This window comes from Andrena cerasifolii, chromosome 16 (genome assembly GCF_050908995.1).
Source record: "Andrena cerasifolii isolate SP2316 chromosome 16, iyAndCera1_principal, whole genome shotgun sequence".
NCBI classification, from domain to species: domain Eukaryota; kingdom Metazoa; phylum Arthropoda; class Insecta; order Hymenoptera; family Andrenidae; genus Andrena; species Andrena cerasifolii.
The window spans coordinates 1679619-1704454 of record NC_135133.1 but is presented as its reverse complement, the minus strand read 5'-3'; the positions used below and the strand labels follow the sequence as shown (position 1 = coordinate 1704454).

General features: G+C 40.7%; 2 protein-coding genes across 2 annotated transcripts in view; one reads left to right on the top strand and one right to left on the bottom strand.

Moving 5' to 3' along the window:
- The window catches only part of Rpn2 (Regulatory particle non-ATPase 2), a 225064-nt gene that overhangs the window by 165562 nt on the left and 34666 nt on the right, over positions 1-24836 (top strand). The window lies entirely within an intron of this gene.
- 5-ht2b (5-hydroxytryptamine receptor 2B) overlaps positions 3918-24836 on the bottom strand; it is a 308974-nt gene continuing 288055 nt past the window's right edge. The window contains exons 5-6 of the mRNA XM_076829669.1: positions 8722-9239; positions 3918-4864 (exon numbers count right to left, since the gene is read on the bottom strand). Of these exons, the coding sequence (XP_076685784.1) occupies positions 4371-4864; positions 8722-9239 (1012 nt within the window). The 3' untranslated portion in view covers positions 3918-4370. The remainder of the gene's footprint in view (positions 4865-8721; positions 9240-24836) is intronic.

The window sequence follows — 24836 nt, the reverse complement described above, 5'->3', positions numbered from 1 at the left end:
GCACACGTGCATGTCGATTATATTCATCTTAATAGCTTAAAAGGTGAATTCCTTCCATTAAAGAGTTCAGTGCGATAATGGAGGGGGGTTCAAGCACCCGGGAACAGGCTTTTAATCGCTCGAAATGTTCCCAGTCCACGATGTGTTAATGTAACCATCGATTCAAGTAAAAGTTCGTCTCACAACCGTGTAGCAGGCAATAAGGAAGCAGCAATTCTTGAAATTCTTCAAAATCATCACATTGCAAAGTCTCAGCGATCCCGGTGCTAATGCCAGGCCAGTAAAGCGTTAACGATCGAAGGATCCCGTCGCCCACGTGGCGATGATAAACATCGTCGAAATGCAACGACACCCGTGCAGTCGAAGGGAAAACCGTCCCCTTTGTGATTGCAATCGAGTTCCAGGGACCGTGGAAAGGATTTCTGGGGTTGGGGGTGGTTCGCAATCTTCTCGACGATCTCAAGCATCTCGATATCACACAGAACACAGGGCGCAAGGCTGACTTCGCCCAGCCTCTGTTGCACGCCCAATGGTCGAAATTCACTTCGTTCTACAGAATTTTCATCGTGCCCATCCATTCACACACTCACGCGCAGTAGGTAACTTTATTGACGTCTCCTCAACAATGCAAAACGCGACTACTATTTAGGCTTATGAATTATGTACAAACAGTCGCCACGACGTGCTCGGTTATTTCGTTTAAACTAGAGCTGGAACTGGTTTTCGAATTTCTCTCTGTTGGAGTATTCGAGCAATACGAGTATTTCAATATACATCCCATGAAATTAGGGCTGTACTCGAGTCATCAAATACAACCCCAACGAATAGTTGTGTCTTCGCAAGGTAACGCACTTGCAGGGATTTTCTTTTTCTATTCGAAGTAGTATTTTCCAGCGCAATAAAAATATATTGACAACGTATTTTCTATGTCTGCTAATAAACGCTCCAAGGGGTGAAATACTCTTTCAGAGCTCGCCAACAGAAGTAGCATTTCTCCAATAAATCCCTAACTAAATATTTGTCGACTGGGAGATAATTTGAATAGAACCTGTTCGCTTTTGAACATAACATTGTATCAGAAGAGGAATGTTACATCAGCCCTAACTCGAATGTGTAATAGTATTTGAACACTGGAGTGTTCAAGGTGTATTCGTAACATTCGAGTACTTATCAAGTATTCGAGATTGAATCATTCATTGTCAGTTACTTCCAACGTTAGTCTTCACCTAGCCTCTGGAATTTGACTCTCGATGGCGGTCCCCTCTCGCGACCACGTTCCATCGACTTGGAAGGGCGCTATTATGTCCACGGGGCGATAAATAATTCGAGCAATTTTCTGTTCACAAGCGGTTCTAGCCAGGATGCGGGGCAATCGAGCGCTCCATCAGGCTTCCAGTCGACGTTATGGGCTCGCCTGAGAAATCAACCGATCACCAGTATCCCAGGGTTCGATTTAAAATTTTATCGTGACCAGCCACTCGTGTAGGCGTAATTCGCCGAAATGGTCGAGAGTTCTCCGGGACGGGAAGCTGCTTTTGTGCTTCCCTCGAGCGCCTTCGGTTCACGCCCGTACTTGGCGCTTGGCCACTCTCCTTTTCCCGCTTCGAGGCCAAGAACACGCGCCTGGTATCGACTTCTGCTTTTGTATTCAATTCCATCGAGTTAACACTTTGGCAGCCGCTTTCGCGCTGATATGCGCGATTTTAATCCGCGTCACCCACGCGGAGGGCGAGTCGTGAGTTCTTGCCCAGTTTATAGCTTCCCGTGCTTTTCTTATTGGCCGCAGAGTGCAGTGAATTCAATTACCAGGAGGATGGGTTAAGCCCATAATAGCCATTGTTTCAAAAATTGGTATTTATCGCATGGATTTTGATGGAAAAAAGTCAACTTGACAGGAACTTACGACTCACCGAATTTTATTTTCATTACGCAGTTCGTGTTCACATTTCTTTGCAACAGTATTTCCAGCAGCTTCGTGCGCTTCGTTTTAGCCAGTACAGTGAGGAGCTGGCAAGATTCGACCCGAGGGAGCTGACAATATGCCAACCAATAAGTGACACTATTAGCAAATAACATGCGTAACAAGGAACAGAGACAAATTCGTCTGAATTTTAAAATAGGCCTCGCATTTCCTCCGGATCGATTCCTGCCTGCTCCCAACTGTAAGAATCAGACAGCTTATTGTGAGAGAAGTGTTTTAGTTCGTCCAGGAAAGTAGATGAAGCTTTTGGTTCAAGCTTTGCGTGTCTGATCGCACCAGCTAATGGACAACGTTATAGTCAGAACAAGATCAACTGGCCACGCAAGGCCACTGACGCGCGTTACCTCCACATTTACCTACCCCTGCTCCGTCTCCCCTTTCCTCGAGACAATCTGTACTCAGACGCTCTCTGTCAGATAAAACAGAGCAATAAACATGATGGCCAGTGAGTTTTGTTTTCCGCGGACAGTTGATCTTGTTCCACCTGTATAGTTTCACGAAGGAAACGCACGAAGGACACCAATTTCGCTCAAGTACCGCATATACAGTTTGTATTCGCTATAAGCTCACGGCTGAGGACCATCGGCGAGCTCACAGCGCGTAGAGGTCCCGTTTCTAACGCCGATTTCCTTTCACTCTCGTTTTCGATAAGACAGTAGCTCACCCACTCCATACAACTACCAACATTGGCGGCGATAACGACGAGCTTATAGCGTGAGGGTAAATCGATCTTATAGTGAGGGAATACAGTAATTAGGATACCTCTGACCCCCTTTATTTTCTAATCGATCGAGCATGAGCTTAGTACAAGCGGAATGGAACAATCTCAACATCGCATGAAGAATACAAAAATTCGATGGGAACTTACTTGGGGGGGGGGGGGATTTGATGAAAAGCGCTTTTAGGCATCGATTAATTCACGCCTGGCGAATACAGGGTCCACTCGGACCCCTCTTAAATATCAAATTACATATACCTATTGCTTATCATTAGCCGCACTTCTTCGGAAAGATAAGAATTTCAGATCACAAGATTGAACTCTAATACAAAAGCTTATTTTCAGATGTATATGAATGGAATCGTGGGTCAAAATGGACCCCGCATCTAACGTACGATCAATCTATCCCCCGTCCGAGAGTTAAAGCGAGGACGTCTCTGCGAGAACTTTCGAATATCGCGCATGCAATGGGGATCCCTCTCGTCGGCAGGCGATAGAAATTCGACCTTTCGAAACGAACGGACCGATAACAATTCGCGGAAGTGGCATTAATTATCTCTCGGCGACTCGTGTTTATGGGTGGCCATTAATGGCCGATTCGCCGTGGATGAGCGGCTCCTCGACACCCCATCACGGCGGATTTAATACTTCTCGCTCCGCACTACTCTCGTTAAAAGATTGAGGAGCGCGTTCATTAACGGGGGTGGGCATTTCGTGAACAAATTACGGCAATTCTACACGCTAGACCTTAATTCCTTGATAACGCTGAAGAGTTCTCGATGAGCAACGGTTAATGTCAACGAGCCAATCGGCTGTTAAGCGAAGACTGCGCGGCTAACAGTCGGAGCGGACAGTTTCCGTCGCGTCAGGTCTCTACTTAGACGATCCTCGATCCTCTTGACGCGTGTTTTCTACTCAATCGTGATCGCTGAGCAATTTTCAGCACTCCTTGCTGAATGATTGAAGCCTCGTTGGCGAAACTCGAGTCCACTTGCCGCTCGTTAGGAAGTCCTTCATCCTGATAGCCTGTTCTCCGAATTCCTAAATCGTAGTTTGTGGAAATAGTCTTGTTCCCTCGACGTTCTGATTGCCTCTTGCGTCATCCGCTGAAAGATCATACACTCGCCAGGTTCACTCGCAAAATCTTAAGCGTTAAATTCCGCGCTGCCGCAGTGTTCTTATTTTAAACGTCACTATATTCACTTCTCCTACAGGCAGTTTATGAAAGTGATGCTAATCCCTTAGGGGAGGCTCTCGAACCTCTAGTGGAAGATCGAATGTTTATCATGGCGCGCAGTTCACTTGAAATTCTTGATTCGAGAATCAAAGTGTTTCGCGCTTTGCTATCGTAATCCGTACCCTGCTTCATGGTCTACTATTTCGTACCCATCGCGGAATGATCGTCGAACTCTAAATCCGAGGAATCATCTCAACTTTCACCTGCCCCTTAATAATTACCTTCTCCGTAGGAAGCTTCTCGAATTTTCGTTCGATGAATCGAACCCTCACAGTTCATGAACACCATTGACCGTATCTCCAGTCCATCTCTCGTGGGATCCACGATTTTATCAGTAACGTTCTTCACTCACTATAGTTCAGATTCGCGAAATCGACTTATCGATAATGTTAAACTCTGGTGACGGCAATCCCCGGTGTCCCGGGGCCGAAGGCCTACCTTGACGGCCTCCACGTTTGGTTCCTATACCTGCAGAGCAAGACCTTCTTGAAGGCCTGTCGGAACACCTTGTTGAAGATGGTGTAGAAGATGGGGTTGACCATGGAGCTGGCGTAGCCCAGCCAGGTGGCTAGGTCGAAGATCTTGTGATCGATCTGCCTCTCACAGTCGGGGCAGACAGCCGGGATCAGGTTCAGGACGAAGAATGGCGCCCAGAGAATGACGAAGGTGAAGAAAACTACGCCTAGCACTTTGGTCGCCTTCTGCTCGAGCCTGATGATCCTACCGTGGCGGGAGCTGTTTCGCGATACCACGCTGCTGGTTCTCGAGTGATGGCTGCGAACCGGACCCGAGTATCTGTGCAAGCATGGGGAGGACGAGTTGCTGCTCTGTTTCGAACTGATGCTCGCTGCACCGTTGTGGGCTCGCATCGTAGCCGCCCGCCTGATGGGAATGGCCCTTGATGATAATAGGGAGGTCCTCGTGTTCCCTGTAACGTCAAATGATGGGAGGGATTTTTAGTAATGATTTCAGAGGTGATATTCATGGTGTTTTCTTAGTAGGAATTCTTTTTGGTATTTTTTGGTATTTTTAAAAGGGAATTTCTTGGAGTTTTCTTTATAGAAATTTGGGAGTTTTTGTAATATGATTTGTTGGTGTTTCCTTAATGGGAAGTTTTCGTATTGGCTTAGAATTTTTAGTGATTTATCAACAGGAATTCTTGGTGTTTTCTCAGTAGGAATTATTTTTGGTATTTTTTGGTATTTTTAAAAGGGAATTTCTTGGAGTTTTCTTTATAGAAATTTGGGAGTCTTTGTAATATGATTTGTTGGTGTTTCCTTAATGGGAAGTTTTCGTATTGGCTCAGTGAGAATTTTTAGTGATTTATCAACAGGAATTCTTGGTGTTTCCTCAGTAGGAATTATTTTTGGTATTTTTTGGTATTTTTAAAAGGGAATTTCTTGGAGTTTTCTTTATAGAAATTTGGGAGTCTTTGTAATATGATTTGTTGGTGTTTCCTTAATGGGAAGTTTTCGTATTGGCTTAGTGAGAATTTTTAGTGATTTATCAACAAGAATTCTTGGTGTTTTCTCAGTAGGAATTATTTTTGGTATTTTTTGGTATTTTTAAAAGGGAATTTCTTGGAGTTTTCTTTATAGAAATTTGGGAGTCTTTGTAATATGATTTGTTGGTGTTTCCTTAATGGGAAGTTTTCGTATTGGCTCAGTGAGAATTTTTAGTGATTTATCAACAGGAATTCTTGGTGTTTCCTCAGTAGGAATTCCTAGTACTGTTTTATCATAGTACAAATTCTTGGTCTTGTCTTGTGAGTTCACTAACTAATTCACTAATTGATAGAAGCATATCATACAAATTTTTTAGCTTACTGGGTTTATTGCAGGGTGATGAAAGAAGGGTTTACCAGCAGATTATTATGTTTCGACTTTTCCTTTGCACCATCACTAATCATGGATCAGATAAAGTGGATGCAAATTCTAGCATGACTAGCGTGACGACGCTAATTCTAATGATTTCAAGCTTATTATGTTTAAACTAAAGAGTGTCACGCTTATAACTAAGTAATTTTATTTCCCGTATCTTAAACAGTCAAACCTTGTTACCACTTTCAAAGAATACTTAAATCATCGCTATAATGAAACTAGCTTTACTACTCGGCTTCGCCCGACGTTTAAATTTCGATTTTATACAGAAAATAATTTTTTAGTTTTTTTTGTGAAAATAATCACAATCGTCTGTATTATTCAGGCATAATAAGCTGAGGCACGTTTCGCAACCCCAGAGTGTATCGTTCGAAAGTTTTTAGGCGACAGACAAACACTCAAACGTATAGAAGTTTTCTGCTTTATATATTAAGATTTCTAGGCAAGACTTTCAAGTTCAACAGTATATTCGAAACCGAATAATTCTCACATAAATAAATTAAATTACTTACTCGCTAATTGTACGATTGTTTAATCATAACCAAAATCTGTCCTCTCTACTCAGAATTAAGTTACTTTCAACAGGAGCAAGTAGCAGGCACTTCTCCAGTCCCATAACGCTTAGACGTAAACAGTAGACTGTTATGCTTCGTAGATTGCCTGTTTGCTAGAAATAATACCGAGTTTACTGTGGCCAAAATTGGTCCAGTGTAATGCCCATGTGGAAAGCAACGTATGCTAACGAACTATGAAACTGTAAACCACTCACGGGCCATAAACCGTGTTCCGTTCGAAAGCTGATAAGTTCCTGTCAGGGACTCTTTTAATGAGCGGTCAATAATTAATCCTCTGACCTAGTCGCCCATTTTCCATCCATACTATTTCGACGAACGCAGCCTCGCCAAATCACCAGGATTCCCTTACTTCCACCCATTAACCCTTATCTGGCAAATGCAAGGTTCGTTTGGACCCATCCTGAATTTCAAGCTATATGTGTTACTTGCTTTTAGTTAGCCTTAGTAGGTATATACTTCTTGAAAAAGCTGAGGATTTTAGCTTATAACAAGATGAGGACTTAATTGCGTGGCTTATTCCGTAGTGTATATGAACGAACTTATTTATTGGATAAAATGGATCCTGTATGTGAGGTATGAGTTGGGAGTTAAAAGGTGGAAGGAAGCACGGAAAAGAAGAAAATAGAGGTATGCGTTTCGTCCTGGGCCTGCGAGTGGACTCATTAGTAAGACTTTACCTAGCAGACCCTGCCTTACAAAGAAACGTTCCCAACCCGAAAATTCTGATTTTATTGGAACTTCGTGTAAATGTAGAGTAGGTATATTGGAGTATGCAAGGCACATTTTTTTCGGCGGAAATTCATTATGAAAGGCTCAGCCCTTAAAGCCGGGGATCTACCTGAGAGCTAAGCTATGGTATGCTATGTCTGGCTGTGGTATAAAACATAAAAAAACGTAGCACAGCTCAGCTTAGCTTTTGGTGGAAACGGTTCCATAAGGATGTATTGAAGCTAATTTTTTAAAACTTAGCATGGCGTAGCGTAGTTTAGCTGTCAAGTGGATTCTTGGCTTAATATAACTTTATTTCTAGTTTGGTAGTGTGATAAAGTATAAAAACGGGGCAATTATTATATTTAAAGTTTTGTTGTGTCTCGCACCGTTACAAAGTTTTGTTACAAAATACAAAGAAATGCGATACTTTTAAGAGCTGATTTCACTCTTTTTAAGTGAACTTCCGCAGAAAAAAATTGCTCCTTGTCTACTCCAATATGTTTCCTCCAGAATTTTCGGGTTGAGAACGTTTCCGTGTTAGTCGCGGGGACGATATGAAAGTAAGACGAAAATAAGTGTATATCTTTCGATAGTGAAACTGATCAAGTCCATATTTCTTAATTTTTGGTAAATGCGAATTTGAAATTCAGTTTATTACGATAAAACAGGTAATAATTTATTGAAAGCTATTGCAAAATACATATGATTTTCTCCATATGGGTTTTTATTCACCCTTCGTTGACACACCCCCTTTTTCAAACAACTTTGACATACCTGGGTGGCTCACACCCAGAACAATTTTTGAACGACTGCCATTCCCATCTAAAGAATCCAATCGTTATGAAAAAAATCATGGACCATCTTCGAAGTCTCTACAATGTATTCCAATAGTTGTTTAATTGAGATTTTATCACAGTTTTTGTGGAAAAAATCTAGATTACCATATGTCGAGAAAAAATGAAGAAACTCTTCAAAAAATTGTAACTTTTAGAAATTTCAATATATATAAGCTACACATCTACAGAGTTGTTGTTCAGATATAATATTTTGAGGAAAAAACAGTTTATAAGTCGGCTTTGGAGAAAAGGTATTTATTTTGCATATAGAAGGTACAGAGCGTCAAAATCAGCTTAGGGGTAGCTCACACCAAGAGTGTCAACGAAGGGTTAATCTACTGTTGATAAAACACTTTAAAAGTAATTGATTCCATTAATTCTTAAGGACTTCAGGGTGGAATGATGGACCTGATCAGTTTTACCAAAAAGCCAACGATATTTAGGAATCGATGATTAAAAGTTTAAACACACTTGTCAGTTCCGTGTCAGTACCGTTCCGGCGTGCCAGTGGTAAGAAGAAGAGGGGCGTAGAGGGTCTCTTCTTCTAACCACTGGCACGACGGAACGGTACTGACACGGAACTGATATCTATTCGCAGACCTTAAGTGAGAACTTGCGAAAGAACGCGATTTTTTAAAATGTCCCCTTGTGGCGAGTGCAGAAGTATCGTTACAGGCGGTTCAAGGATTAAAGGAACCTGCAGCGCCTACTTCACTCCTCATATCGAACCTTCATGCTCGATCTTCCCATCAACGAGAAAAATTAGAATATCTAGAAACCTACCTAAGCTCGATCCTCTTCTTCCACCCCTCCAAGTGACGATCGAGTTGAGCTCGTAGTTTCTGCCAGGCTCCATCCTGCCGCTGTTATTTCTCCCCAGGAGCCCCGCCTCGAGATTCCTGCCCGTGATCGGTTTCATGGTATCGCTCGAGACAATTACGATTTCGCTGGAGGGTTGCGAGGGCGGCTTCCTCGACGACTCCCCGAAATAGGGGCACGTGCACGGTGGCGGCAGCGCGATCTCGCCTTCCTGCCTCTCGACAGGCTTCCTCTGGACGGCGTCCTCGTTGGGCGAGTTCTTCGTGGACGCCGAGACCCGGCCAAATACGGGCTGCTCGTGGAAGCTGAAGGACCTCTTCCTGGGCGTCTTCGGCGAGGCCGACTCTGCACGCTCGAGGTGGGCCTCGTTGAAGGTCGAGGCCCTTCGACGGTGCTTCCAAGGGGTTGGCGAGCAAGGGTCCTCCTGCGCGGAGAGGCTGGTCCTTGAGCCGGAAACGCTGCTGCCGCCACTTTCACCGCTTCTGTAATTTGGGGATGTTAGTGGTTGGTTGCAGGTGGAGCAAGAGGGGAATGCATTTGGGAACGGGCTGGAATGCTATGAGATTTGGTACTCTTAGTTTGGATGCTGAATTGAGTCGCACAGTATTGTCTTGACCTCAGGACGGGGTTTCTGTCGCGAACTAAAATGAGCTCTATCTCCCTACTTCTGTTCTTGACACAGCGGCGAATGGGACAGACTGCCTGTAAGCGGGATGGCGCTCATTCGCAGTACACCGTGTGCACCGAAATCTCGGGCACTAGCCGCACTCGCACAATGAACGAGCCGACCAAAGTGAACCATGTAACTTCGCCTGTAGGCGCTCCCCTCACTTGATTAGCTCTCGCACTGTGTGGCCGCGGCTGCTGTCCGAGATTTCACTGCACACGGTGTACATATCTCTCATTCTACACGACCAGGCAATAAAGGCAAGTCGAAAAGACTACCTGTCTTGGAAGATGGTGACGGTTCGGGACTGAAATTGTGGTCATTAATTAAACTCTTAACTGGGTCATCATCAACCCGGGAACGTCTCTCTGGTGTTTTAAAATTCCTTATTAAAGGTGATTACAGGGGAATTAAATATTGGGTTGGACGGAATGTTTTTGCGTTCTTCTTTTATTAGATAGGGTAAACCAACCAGTAATTGACCGCATACCAGTGATTAGGCAAATAAATGTCAATTATAAATTTAAACATTATTATATGTTTATAAATGGAGTGTAGTTGCATTTTTAATATCCTATATTTTTAGTTACGCGTATTAGGCAAACATTAATAAGTACAATTCTTATTAAAACTATGCGGTCATTTACTGGGCTTCTACGCGTTTTGCATTTTATATATTTTTTTAAATTGCGATAAGAATAAGTATTTTTGTAGAAATTTCAAGAAAAATAAATTTAAATGCAATTTCAACAGTTGTTTTGTTGTTATACATAAATATATTCAAGTATTAATCTGAAAGGTCCATAGATTCAACAATTCGGTCATTCACTGGTTGGTTTACCCTATTGCCACATTGCCGCCTTTAGTTAATTTCTTCTACCACTCATTATACTCTTCCAAGCACTCAGTTAGGAAGGCGGTTAACAATTCTCGTTAACTTCTATTAACTTTCATTGTATTTTTTTTTTGTTTTTTAGTATTTTCTATCTAGATACTATTTCTTTTTCTGCTTTTATGTATTAGGCATCCACTGGTTTTCTCTAGTTTCTATGTACCAAAGGGTTTAACAAACAAAAAAAAGTTACTCTTATAAAGTTTTTCAAGAATACATGTTGGAAGCACATTAAATCTTCATCGGAAGTTCTCTAGTAGTGATGCGTCGATCCATGGCAATTGTGGCATGTAAATCATCCTCATCTATTGCCTTTGGTCGCTCAAAGTCGCCTGATCAGAATTGTTCAACCCACATGTGACACATCCTAACTTTTAACGGCTGATTTTCCATGCACTTTGCAAATGTTTTTTTACTGTTTCTATGACTCTAGTGCCTCCTGACTCATCAACGTAGTACGTGTCGAATATGTACTTTACTAACTGACATATTTGGACGAATTTTAGAACAAAGAACTAAATGCAACACTTAAAATATAATTATAAACATAACACGTAATGGGACGCTGAATTACTTTATGAATGAAAAAAGAATACTGGAATTACTAAGGAATTATGTAATAGGACGTTATAACGGTACAACTTTCCGTTTAACCCAATAATATCAACTTTAATAGTATTTACTGCTTTTATACTAGCGGAAATTTTTAGCTACCACCAGGAACCAACTTATCTTACCCAACAAATTCTCCAATGACGAGTTAACTCTTCTCCACTCGTTAACAAGTGAAGGGAGTTTGCGTAGTTATTTTTCTTCTTCTTCTGTTTGTTCTTTTCATTTAAGAACATTCTTGAGACTTCGTTAATAGATTTTCTGGTGTATATTGGGAGGGATATCAGACTGGCACTGTGCACAGCGAGTTAAGGGAGAAATTATAGATTTTCTGGGAAGATAGTACTGTTTAACACAGCACTCCTCTGACTGTTATAAATTTTCCGAATATAACAGCAGCATCGAACAAACTTCCAATACATTAATTTCCCTGCAAGAAGCAAGATTATTGGATGAAGGTAGTGACGATAGGCACCCATTAGAAAAAGGAGACCAGTCAACCAATCCTTATCATTATTAATTTCTGTTACAAATACTTATTACATAAAATAACACATAAAATACCCAATAGGGGTAGATGCACTGTTTTTGGCCATGTGCTTATCTCATTTTTAAATTGCTCGCGGATCATTAATATGTGGAGAATCTTACACCATAAATATTTTGTTTAGTATACCACCAGAAATATAGGGTTGCATTTATTGCTTCCATTTAAAAATATTATATTTTTTAACAAGTGGCCAAAACTGGTACAATATCTTAAAGTAGCCACAAATGGTGCATCCACCCTAGTAATGGAAAAAAAAGGAAGTCAAGAAACTGAATACGTATACCCTTAAATATAATTTCATATTCGACAATTGAACTCGCACTTGAAAACCAGACACCAGTATTAGCTGTACCCATTACTATAAGCATTAGCCAGAGTCCACTTGCCCATAAGAAACACACACTAGAACCACATCCCCTATCTCAATCCTCTAGCCTTACTTTCTTCTAGCCAAAGACTAAAAACCTAACTTTCTTTCCCCTAATGGCGAGGAATCACGCAGCACGCGAAATTGTACAGCGAATTAGGGCTGAAAGTGGTTGGAAACGAGCTAATGCAGCTGCGCTAGTTGCCAAGGGAGGACAATTCATAATAGTTTATCGGCTGCTGAGGCAGCGACGCGTATTAATCTATGGACAGGTTCTCGAAAGGGAGTGCATTTCTAGATTATCCCGGTGTCTCGTCGCACCTTTTGCTTTTCCCCCCCGGTCACGTGGAACGTAATGGATCGCGGGATCGAAAAAAAAATGCACGAGTCTGGCGTTCTCCCTGCTGGTCGAGGAGAAAGGTCAATGGACACTGGGGTCGTTGCTAATAAATCGGACAGGTATGAAACGCGGCCGCCATTTTCGACGGGTTCTATCCATTATTGGAGATCACCGGGGCCATTATTCCGCTTTTCTGCCCACGACTGGCGTCCTAGTGGCGAGAGTAAGGTGGCGATTACAGTTTCCTAGTTGCGATTCATGTAACATCCGTCATTTGCATATGTCCTTAAATTTAGGACAATCAGAAATACGTCATTTGTATTATAATTCCCTCGTTCTTACAGCCGTTATTTATTTTTAGCTTAATTTCTAAACAATTTAGTGGAGGAATAATAAAAACGAAAATGAAAATACTGTACAGTAGAAAATACTGAAAACATGGAATAGAAAATGATTTTAACTCCGCGTAGATTGTTTGTTTAATCCAAACGCTAAAAATGAATAACACTCTCTTGCGCCAAGAACAGAGCATTTTTTTAAATCGCCCAAATTGTATAATAGCACGAAACATTCGACGAAAGAAAATCTTCCACTTCCTCCCGCATAATTTCACGCGGCAACCCAAAGGCTCTTTTCAAAGCTCGCTCTGGAATGTTAAGGTCTACCCGTTGGAGCGTCAACGAGCGAGGACGATACGAACGATTGCCTGTCGTTGAAACCGTATCCATCCACCGACAACGGAACGGAAACACGATGTGGAGTGTCGCGTCGACGATGCGAGCCTGCCGCGTTTTTGATTTTCCCGGGAAGCACTCGAAGTATCTTCAATCGTTCGAACAGGAAGACTATGGTCAACGGCCCTCCCGCCGCGACAATTGCCACCGTTAACAATTTCCTATTCGACGCGGCTCCAGTTTCAATTTCAAAAGTATTCGCTGTGCTCCCCTATTCGTACAGATCGGGCCATCGAGGCTGAAATGTAGGCCCTACTGACGCAGAGGAGCACTCTTTCCCCTGTGTTCGCGTCGCGTGCATCAATGGTTTCCTAGTTTTATTTATTTTCGATCTACGGGCGGAGATTTTTTTGGTATTGAAATGTAGATTTTCCAGGAGGAATTGAGGAATTCACATTTCCCAGTGTATTTAGTCGATATGTCTCGTTAGCAGGTACTTTTAGTAGCGCGCTGAATCTGGGGTAGCATATTGGAGGAAAAGTTTTATACGAATTTGGTGAATTTTGATTTTTTAAGTGACGAGTTGGAAATGACTGATGTTAGGTAATATTAGGGTGTGTTAAGGGGACTAGACAGTCGAAAAATCGATTTTTTTATTGCATTTTCCGAAAGTACTGTCCTTTCTGAATAAAATGCCGCTTGGTTTATAGTAAAATTCGCAAAATTGTAGATTTGGCAGCTAAAAACGTCAAGCGGCAACTTATAGCGTCGCCTTTACCCAGAAACTTTAAACGCGTTTTCCTCGAATATTTGTTACTCTTCAATTTTTCCTGACTGCGAACGAATTGAGGTTCAGATCGAGTTGGAAAAAATTACAGGATTTGTAAAACGTGTGCCATTTCGGGGCAAACCTGTTATAGGGTCCGTAAAAATACGAGATTTTCATAAAAAATTAAGAAGTCACCGAATTTTTTTAACCCAGACCATCATTGTTTGTGCGCTACAAAAATCCGGTGACTTCTTAATTTTTTTATGAAAATCTCAAATTTTTACGGACCCTATAAGAGGTTTGCCCCGAGGAAAAAATGAAGCGAAAAAAATATTCGAGAAAAACGCGTTTAAAGTTTCTGGGCAAAGGCGACGCTATAGGTTGCCGCTTGACATTTTTAACTGCCAAATCTACAATTTAGCGAATTTTACTGTAAGCCAAGCGGCATTTTATTCAGAAAAGATAGTACTTTCGGAAAATGCAATAAAAAATCGATTTTTCGACTGCCTAGTCCCCTTACGGAGTTGTATGGGAGACCGGGACCAGTTGATACAGACGAGTTATCTCAACACTGTATATATGCAGCTCCATTTGAGAAAGATATGTGAAGATTGTTGTTCAATTCTTTCCTACGATTCAGCGTACGTGTGTGTACATTGGCATTAACAATCGTTATTTAACTGTTTCGTCTATGCAGAGAAAAATTAAATAGTTTTGATACATCCAAATTGATCGTCCAAATAACATTTTTTCATTCATTTTGTATGCATTTTCTCAAGTTTCCGCTTACTATATATTAAAGAGGAAGGACCAAAGTATATTGTGGCATATTTGTTATTAAATAACTAATTCAAATAAATAATGAAAAAAAATTGGAAACTGAAAAACGTATCAACTAGCTGCGGTCTCCCCTACCTAGTCAAGCGGCCGAAAAGCGGCGAATGTTTGTGATTTTTTTTTTAAGAAGCGGAAGCATATATTCTTACAGAACTTTTTGCACTTAAAAGAGCAACATTTAGAGAACATTCAATAATTTTTTCGTAGAAAAATATTTACGTTTATAATAAATTAACAAGCGACATCCAAGAAGCATTTTTAAACGTTTGCTTTTGCGGTGAGCACTGCCAATCGGAACCTAATTATTCTAAAATCAAAAAACAAAAAAATTTCGTTAGTATATTAATGTATCCTCAGGTTGACGGAGAGAATTTTCTGAAATATTAATTTAAAACAATGTGCCGGCTATTTAAAGTTGCAATCCTGATTTTTTCGTGCAAAGATCACGCGAAAAAATTAGGATTTCAACTGTAAATAGCCGCCATTTTGTTTTAAATAAATATTTCGGAAATTCCCTCCGTTAATCAGAGGTGACATTAATATACTAGCGAAACCTTTTTTGTTTTTTAATTTTAGATAATCTGGTTCCGAATGGCAGTACTCACCGCGAAAGCAAATTTTTAAAAATGCTTCTTGGATGTCGCTTGTTATTTTATTATAAACGTAAATATTTTTCTACGAAAAAATTACCAAGTGGTCTTTAAATGTTGCTCTTTTAAACGCAAAAAGTTTTGTAACAATATATGCTTCTGCTTCTTCAAAAAAAAATCACAAGCATTCGCCTCTTTTCGGCCGCCTGACTAGGGTTAACCCCTTAAGCTAGATGAGGTAACTGGTTAGACACTCTGTGATCGAACGTCGTCTGTTGCTTCTTCTTGAAACAGCAAAATAGACAAGTTACGTTTAAGTTGTAAGCTGTTTTAAATAGTGTAACATAGAAATGACCGCTGCAATTATGAATAAATGTTCACCACTGAATTTTCCAATAATAGAATGCAACAACAAAGTTGCTATATTAGCACTTGTAAAATTATAATTTGAGAAAAGTTTCTGCTTATTTCGAGCTTAAATAATCCGAAATGGCAAGTGTCTAGTTTCTTGGAGTCTTGATGTAATTTAGACTTGTTTCCTAAAGCGTGGACGTTCAATTAGAGATTGCATACTCTGCATTAATGGCGCATTCGTTCTTGATCCCCCCATCTCTGCAATGCGAATGGCTCGAAAGCTTTCCTGTTTCAGCAACACGGTAGACTATTTCAAGAATTTCTTCAATAATGAACTTCCTGAAGGCATTAAAAGCCGCGAACTCGACGAAGAATTTCTTATCGATGGTGTTGCACAGTGCTTCGACCCGTGAAGCTTTATGAAATAACTTTCTCAGAGGTAGGTAGGTAGGTATGGCAACCGATGCCTGCTTGTATTCTGTACAATGAATTTCAGTCTCCCCTTTACAGTTACTCTGTAATTTAGGCAGATACAAGGCAATAACGGGGAAGAATTCTTTACAAATTCCTTCCAAATATTTTTCAATTAAAGCAGTTTAAGGTAGAATGTTTCGAAGAATCACACGCAGTTCCATTACGAAAATCTGTCACCTTCAGATTTAAAAAATATAATAAATAAATATCGCGTTCAAATAATTCTTTTCGCGTACACAGTGCTGGAAAAATTGTATTCCAGCAACCACAATTGTGTGCGCAATTTTTATAGTTACACGATTGATAAAGTGAACGATATCCAACCTATTTTGCCCAAGATATCGAGAACTGAATAGGTACCTAATCGACAAAATCGGCATAATATATCCTCAGTGCTGATATCAAGTGAGGTAGAGGTACTAATGTGTTAAATATTTGAGTGATGCAATAAGTATTATTGTTCCAGTAGTATAAATATTGTTTCTCTAGTCCTACAGAGTTCGAGCATGTCTCATCAGATTTCGATTCCACTTACGATCTACCTATTCCATCCCCATCACTAGTGAACACATATCTCTGAATTGAATAACACGTAAGAGATAGCATGTTAAGTATTCAAGTGATATAACGAATGTTTCCAGTTCTGCAGCTATCGTTTATCTTCCTATTTCTATAGAAATTGTTGAGTAGAAAAAGTCTCCTCATATAACTCAGGGAACCATAAGGGTGTCCTGTGTTTCGTACATACATCTCATTTGGCAAACCATTGGTCTGCCAGTCCTCTATAAACCTGGAACTGTTGTAAAATTACGAAACCAAGGCTATTCACCTGAACAGGGCCAAGATTTCCAGAGGGCAAGGACCATTGACTGATGGCCTCGCACCAACCCGTTCACCTGGTCATCAATCTGAACTATTCCTTTCCTACAATCTTCAAACGCCCGCTGCCGAACACGCCTCTACCAATAAAGAATATTTCCTACCACCTCTCTCTAAAAATCGCACCCCTGAATCAGACTCCATCTCTCAACTGAACATTCCTCCAAAGAGAGCTCATCTAAGCCAGTACAACACAGCTCGTACATTGAGAGCTCTAACATATTTAAAGCGACGAGTTAATTGTTATTTTATCTTAAGAATATGCGATAACTGTTATTGCTCAAGTGCGGCGCATACTCTCATTTATTTAAATCCCAACACCTTCATATCTCTTATAAATTAATCGGTGGGCTCCTGCGATCATGAGCCATCGTAAGAGAGTGACAGTGTTTCATGGATCCTTGCAACATCCTGTACGTAAATTCAAGCGTATCTCGTCAGATTTGCATGTCACGCATAGTCCACCCCATCCAGTGAACATATGTTCCTCGATTAAGGGGTTATGCCTAGTCAGGCGGTCGAAAAGAGGCGTATATTTGTGAATTTTTTTTGAAGAAGCGAAAGCGTATATTTTTACAGACCTGTTTGCGCTTAAAAGAGCAACATTTAAAGAACATTTGGTAATTTTTTCGTAGAAAAATATTTACGTTTATAACAAAATAACAGGCGACATCCAAGAAGCATTTTTAAAAATTTGCTTTCGCGGTGAGCACTGCCATTTGGAACTAGATTATTTAAAATAAAAAAACAAAAAAGATTTCGTTAGTATATTAATGTATCCTCAGGTTGACGGAGAGAATTTTCCTAAATATTAAGTTAAAACAAAATGGCGGCTATTTAAAGTTGAAATCCTGATTTTTTCGCGTAATTTTTGCAGGAAAAAATCAGGATTTCAACTTTAAATAGCCGCCATTTTGTTTTAACTTAATATTTAGGAAAATTCTCTCCGTCAACCTGAGGATACATTAATATACTAACGAAATCTCTTTTGTTTTTTTATTTTAAATAATCTGGTTCCGAATGGCAGTGCTCACCGCGAAAGCAAATTTTTAAAAATGCTTCTTGGATGTCGCCTGTTATTTTGTTATAAACGTAAATATTTTTCTACGAAAAAATTACCAAATATTCTCTAATTGTTGTTCTTTTAAGCGCAAAAAGTTCTGTAAAAATATACGCTTTCGCTTCTTCAAAAAAAAAATTCACAAATATTCGCCTCTTTTCGACCGCCTGACTAGGCATAACCCCTTAACTCGCACGTAAGTAAATGGCAATGCGTTCAATACTCAAGTGATTCAATAAACACATCCCTAAAAGTATATTTTCGGTGGTCGAGTTAGGCGAAACACCCTGTATATGTCGCGGTTGCGTGGCCCCGAGAGTGGATTGCACTTAGCTGCTGGCATTCAAAGTGCAAAACGGGGCTGCACTTGTCTGGTGTCCGCACTTAAGTAAACTGCTCTTCCCTACCTGAAACTCTCTAATAAAGGAATGCACTTAACCGGCCGGCCTGAACGCGTTCCCACAAAGGATTCGTTGCGCCTTTGCTCGGGATGCCCCGTCACTTTGACGCTCTTTGAAGTCGGCCCCTCACTTTCGAAGAACTTCGCCGAGCTTCCTAATTGTCCTGAAAACGGGCCGCGGCTTTTTCCCCCATTTCTGGGGAGCTTTCTTGCTCCTCGACCTCCTTCCCCGCCTCCCCTTCTCTTCGTCTTCGAAACAATGATTCAATTAACGCGATGAAGAGGATTCTTTGACGTTTCTGCGCCCCATTCCTTGACCCTGCGGTCGCGTTTTTAATTGCCTTCGTTACCAGTGGCACGTAACCCTCGAGCGGACAGGAACTGTTATTGGATAATCCGCCGAGGGTGTTGGATCACGAGCAAGACAGCAGGATGGATGCCTAGGTTGATCGCTCACTTCACCTCTCGATGCTACCGTCAAATTTAGGTTTTAACTCTACGCTCGAATTTATTTGCTCGTAAATTGGGCAGAAATCTTTTCCTCAATGCTGCACTTACTAAGCTCACAACTGTCGGGTAAGAAAGAATCTAATATAGGCAGTGATGTCAAAATCAATGATGTAATATTTAATTCGACGAGTCACCAATTCTTTTAATTTAATCTTTGGGGTGTCTGAGCGGCGTAGTTGATCTGCGAAGGGTTCACCCTGCTGAAGTGACTTGTAGGAATATATTAATGTAAAAGCAGCGGAGGCACAGTGGGTGGGACACTTGAGTATCCTGCAGACAAATAAAAAATTTGAGGACTTATTTAGCATTTCTTTTTAGATACTTCAAGCTCCTGAATTACGTAGCAATATGACCAAATAACTTCAACCCTATAGTAGGCGATGAAAAACAATTTCACAGTAATCACTATATCTCTGCTAGCCCTAATACTGATTTTACTATATAAGTACTTGTTAGCCTCTCTGCTTTAAAAAATAAGAATTTCAACCTACGACAACTTCAAAGTTCACTATAAAAAAACTGTATAAGCAAAATTCTAACGGGGGGTTAAAATTGACCCCGTCCAGGAGTGAAATTACTTTTCCTTTTCAAAACACTAGAAACCTTCTTTATCTTGATGAGAGGAGTCGTGGCTGTCCCTCATTGTACAGCAACATTTGATCTACTGTGTATCATTATCGCTGATGCGTTAGGGGGAGGAAAGTTCTAGTTCCCACGAGGCTTTCTCCCCCGAGAAAGTACGAGGGAGTGATCCCATCCAGACCAAGGGTCGTTTTCACTGACACGATCTTCGTCTCAGCGAGTTAGCATAAAGTTAAGAAAGGCATCCTTCCTTGCGGGTAGTTTGAGGCCATCGAGCGCGATGTCGTACGATAAGAAATTTTTCGTACTTTTATCATTCGATTAACAGACACAGCCAGGGATTCGAGTAATTACTGCCTCGTTTACACACTCAACACACTAGGTCACAGACTTATATGTGCACTTGTGCTGCATTAGTTCATGCTTACCACAAATTGAAGACTTCGCAGCAAGAAGGGGGCAGCTCCACATGTATTAACTTTTAGAAAGCTAATAAAAACAGTGGCAACAAAATATTTTTAGGCGTATGTTGAAAGTATTTTACCCACTTAAGGGGAGGTTCCGGTTTAAAAGTCCATTTTTTTATTTCATTTTTCGAATGTTCAACATTTTAGGAATGCGTGTTTAAAAGGATTTGATGATATTCGTAAAATTCCCGAAGTTATAGGCATTTGAGTAGCGGCAAATGCATGGGCAACAACCGGCCACTCGGCGCCCACGTAAAACTTTAAACGCCTTTTCTCGAAACAGTGTTCTCAAAACGGTGGGACCTGTAATTCCAAAAGTTATTATCCGATTCGACTGAAACTTTTTTTTTTTACTTTGAAGAATATACTTCTGGTTAGGAGGGAAACTAAAAAAAAATACCAAAAATTAAAAATTTATAATTTTCAAAGGCGTTGAAAGGACGAAAAATATGGGAGAAAAGTGATTTCAAACTTCAAGTGTCGTTATTTTCTTAAAAAATGTAATTTTTGCATTTTTTTTTGGTATCCCCCCTAGCCAGAAGTATATTCTTCAAAATAAAAAAAGTTTCAGTCGAATCGGATAATAACTTTGGGGGATACGATTTGGATCAGTTTTTTGACCCCTTGACTTTAACGACTCCCCAGTGCCGTCTGTAATGATTAATTATAAAACAAAAAATATATTTCTATAATATAAGACATCCTTAATACAATGCAAAAAGTCCCATTAAATTATACATAGTAGTTTTCCTTTAATTAATTCCTAAAAGTCACCTATTTTTTGGGGCTCTAGACCGGAACCTCCCCTTAAAATCTACATATTAACACGGCACTTACAAGACAAAATCCTGAACCCGAAAATTCAAAAAAATCTGAAACTTTGTGAATATGTAGGGAATTTCCTCCTGATTACAACGCAATATTTGTTTGCTGCCCAAATTCACTCTAAGGCGATGTAATTGACCCCTGAAAATCTGGTTATTTTCCGATTTTGTGTTATAAGTCATGAAATATAAAATAATTTTTTAACCAAATGATAGATCTAATTAAAAGAAGTAAGTTTTGTCTTGAAACTTTTTTTCTATCTCTTACAGATCGGGAGTTATAACACAAAATCGGAAAATAGCCGAATTTTCAGTGGTTAATTTCATCCCCTTCAAGTGAATTTGGGCAGCAAACAAAAATTGCGTTGTAATCAGGAAGAAATCCCCTGCATATTCACAAAGTTTCAGAATTTTTTGAATTTTCGGGTTCGGGATCTTTACTAAGCCAAAATATATTTTCTCTATGACATTGTGAATTTACAAAATTTGGAACTGCCCCTTTTTGTGCACCAAATTGTATATAAAAATCCAATCCCCTTATCACGGATGAATAATTATATTAAAAACCATTCTTATGTTATAAAGCTATGTATTAGTACATGAAAACATCAGAAAACATGAATCTATAAAATTTAAAATTTTTTACAAATATGCTTCTTTCTTTCACCAAATCAATGATAGAGTGCAAGTACTCGTACTAGCATTCTTACGTGTATAACTTGGGACTGGATTATCAGAACTGCCTCTTTCTTGCATCTATTTATCCAGATTTTTATACACTCAACTCTACTTGCATATAACTAAATTTCAGCAACTTATGGAGCTGCCTTCTTTTTGCAACAAAGTCTTCGGCTGTAATCTTTCGACGCTTCTTACCCCTTCGTTTCACTAGCTCTCAACAGTTCGTGCAGTGTCGGTGTGTTTTCGCGCTGAGAGATTCACACCCTGTGCACTATTTCGGCGTGTTTTCACGAGAAAACCAAGTAAGGAACTCGCTTTTTACGCTTTGTACAGAATCTTCCCGACGAACGCTCGGAAAAGCCTGATCGACTTAAAAAAGCATTTTTCGAAAACTTGCGCCACTCAAAGTGTCAACGCATCAATCTACACTCCCGCAGATTAATTAGCATTCAATTTCACGCACCCTCGAATCCAGACACTGGACCTGTCATTTTCTTTCTCCTGACCCCAGATAGCCCACGAGTCCATAGCCGCCCCGGAGGAAAATGGTCCGAACGATTTTGATCTTCGAGGCGTCCTAGGGGAATTCAATTCGACGTCCATCTCGTGGACAGTAGATTCGCGTGTTTCTCCTGGACCTCGATCATCGATCGACGACAGTGGTCCTTCCAACATCCCTGTCGCGCTCGATCCACCCTTGACAGGACCGTTGCAATCAAACTTGGCACGATTCGATGTCGTCGGCGAGGTCGGGATATTCAAGCCCGGATTTCCTAGTATTAGGATTCCGGCCGGATATCTGATTTTACGAGTGTTATGAGGAAAGAAGATTGGAGGTGTTCGATCCGCCTGACTGAATCGAGACTGATACCAGTGGAACTGGAGCCAAGGATCTTGGCGGAGCCTGGGTGTTTTCGGAGGGACTGGTTTCCCTGCCGATTGCGGGGAGGGGAGGGAGGGGGGGATCGTTTTCGAGGCGATAAGGGGGTGCCTGATCGATGAAGATGGTCCTTCGGATTGGTCGCGAAACGGGGAGTTTCCTTAACGAATCTGTTGTCGCGTGATCGAGGTCTCTTGAATGCCTGATCACTGTTGGTGATTGGAGGAGGTAATCGAACGTCTGAGGCGTCGACGACAGCAGGGGAAAGGAGTTGGGGCAAATGGGACGAAGCGTGGGGTTTTTTTGGTTGAAAATAGTATTGGGAAATACATTAGATTTGGTCGTCAATGAATTTTTGGGAATTAGGCGAATCTGGAGCTGTGTTTCTTGTACGTAATTACACAGGGTTTGATAACGGAGAATCATTTTGCTTGGAGATTATTCTTTTATTGTGGTGAAGAATGCGTTTTGTGGAAGGTTGTAGGAAACGAACTTTTAATTTTTTACCATCTGGTAGCTAGAGAATTGTATGAATTTTAATTTCACTGGAATTCTGGTTGCCTTTTGGAGTAACTTGTATTAGAACTTGTATTAGAACTTGTCAAGGTACACACGTTTTCCCAGCAAAATTTAAATGGCAAATTACCTGGCAATTATATCAACGCACAATCCCCATCTTTTAGAAATTCGATAAAACAATTCCACACAGCTTTTTTGCTTATCCTTTTTTTTTTTTAAAAAAAATACGTTATTGCTTTTCCCAAAAGTGTCTAATCGAACAAGATATCTTGTACCCAGAACTTAACACTTTCACAATTCAAAACTTCATTCCCCCAAATCGATTTCAGGCAAGGTACCTCTCGATTTCTGCAAATAATTAACGACGAGTCCATTTCAACCCCCCTCCACATCACCCTGACTCCCAAAATAATTAATAACCTCCCATCAACATTAAAACCCTCCAAGTCTGACGGACCCCACACCCCAGTTTCGAATATCAAAATAACATCCATCGATCGAAGAACGAACTTCCCCCTGCACTCCCCAGTTTTTCCTGCTAAATGTCAAAGCACGGCATGTTAATCGATGAGCAGCATATTTCCACTCTTAACGAACAGCTTCCTTCGATAGCTGGTCAACATTCGAAAGCCAGTGTGGTTCCGATATTTTTATTCGCGGAAAGGAGGTTTCGTTGTCGAACGACCTAATAAAAAAAAGAAAAATAAATAATCAGTGGCTCGTGTTGCTAATTAGGGGCTGCTCGAGCTGCGGCTCTCACGAAACCCGATTCTGAACGAGACGACGCTATTGTTACTCCCAGATATAATTCCGATACACGACCCATTTTGCGGCGAGCTACTGGCGTCGCGATAATGTCGAAGTGAGCAGGGGGAGGGTTGGAGGGAATCTCGTGGACGATAACAGTAAGCAACGTAACGAGGCGATGTCGTAGTTGGTAGGAGATTTGGAAATATCCGGGGCTAGTTCGCGTAAGGTGGTGTTTTTATGCGCCGAGGGCGCTGGCAGAGGGTGCCAGTAGCCTTCTTCGACACGCCTTGCGCCGCTGCTCCCGGAAAGCTTTCGAAATCTCGAGCACGTTTGCCAACTGCTTCCTCGGGGGTCTTGGATTCACCGGCGAAGCTCGATCGCTCGCAATGCAAAATTGAAACGACGCGAGAGCGAAAAGCTCGGGGCGAGATCTCTTAGGGGTTGAGTGAAATGTTCGCCGATGTTATTTCTGTTTCGACGAGCGAATCCTGTTTTGGGCGATTCCTCAGAATTGTATTTTAATGCTGGGGTTTCTTTTATTGGATGTAGATGGATGTGACAAAATGAGCTACTTGACGTGCGAAATTTAAATGGGAATTAGTGGCTAAGCTTCTCCGCATTGAATAATTGAATAATGCAGCCACATAACGCGCGTGCTAATCCTTCCACTTAGTGGTGTGCTACTTTCCATCTATTTAAGCAGCAAATTTTTTACTTCTAATTAAACCTTCGGCCTGAATTGTGCCTTTGGAAATGGAATGCTTTGATGTTGGAGAAGAATGTTTCACGCGTAACAGTGCTACCTAAATTTGCCACTTTGGAAATATTTCGCAGCAAATCTTCGGTTCAAATACTAATTATTCTTGCAACTATATACACTTCATGAAATCAAGAGATACGAAAGCCGTAACAAAGCTTGATAATAATAATAATTTCTACTAACTGGTAAATAAATACATGAACAGAAGAATTTGAAGAAGTATTACACCCCACGGTTTTCGAGATGACAGCTTCGAAAGATCTCAAAAAAGAAGAAACAAATATCCATGAATCTGCGCCACTTTCACATTCACACGCGCGTTCAAATTTTTTCGCGCCATTTCCCTTGCAACGAAAGCGCGAGATCAGCTCTCGCAGCTAAGTAAGACTAATAAGAGACTTTCCGGCAAAAGGGGAACACGTCCAAACGTATTAACTTTTGGAAAATTAATAAAATCAGTGTTGGCAAAATATTTTTAATCATATGTTACAGTATCTTAGCCACTTGAAATCTACATATTATAACGTAGCATTTAGCACTATTACTATTTTCAAAATTTGGAGTCTGCCTCCTTTTTGCACCAGATTCTATAAACTCCTCTTATCTTGAGTAAATAATTACATTTACCCTCATAGGTCACA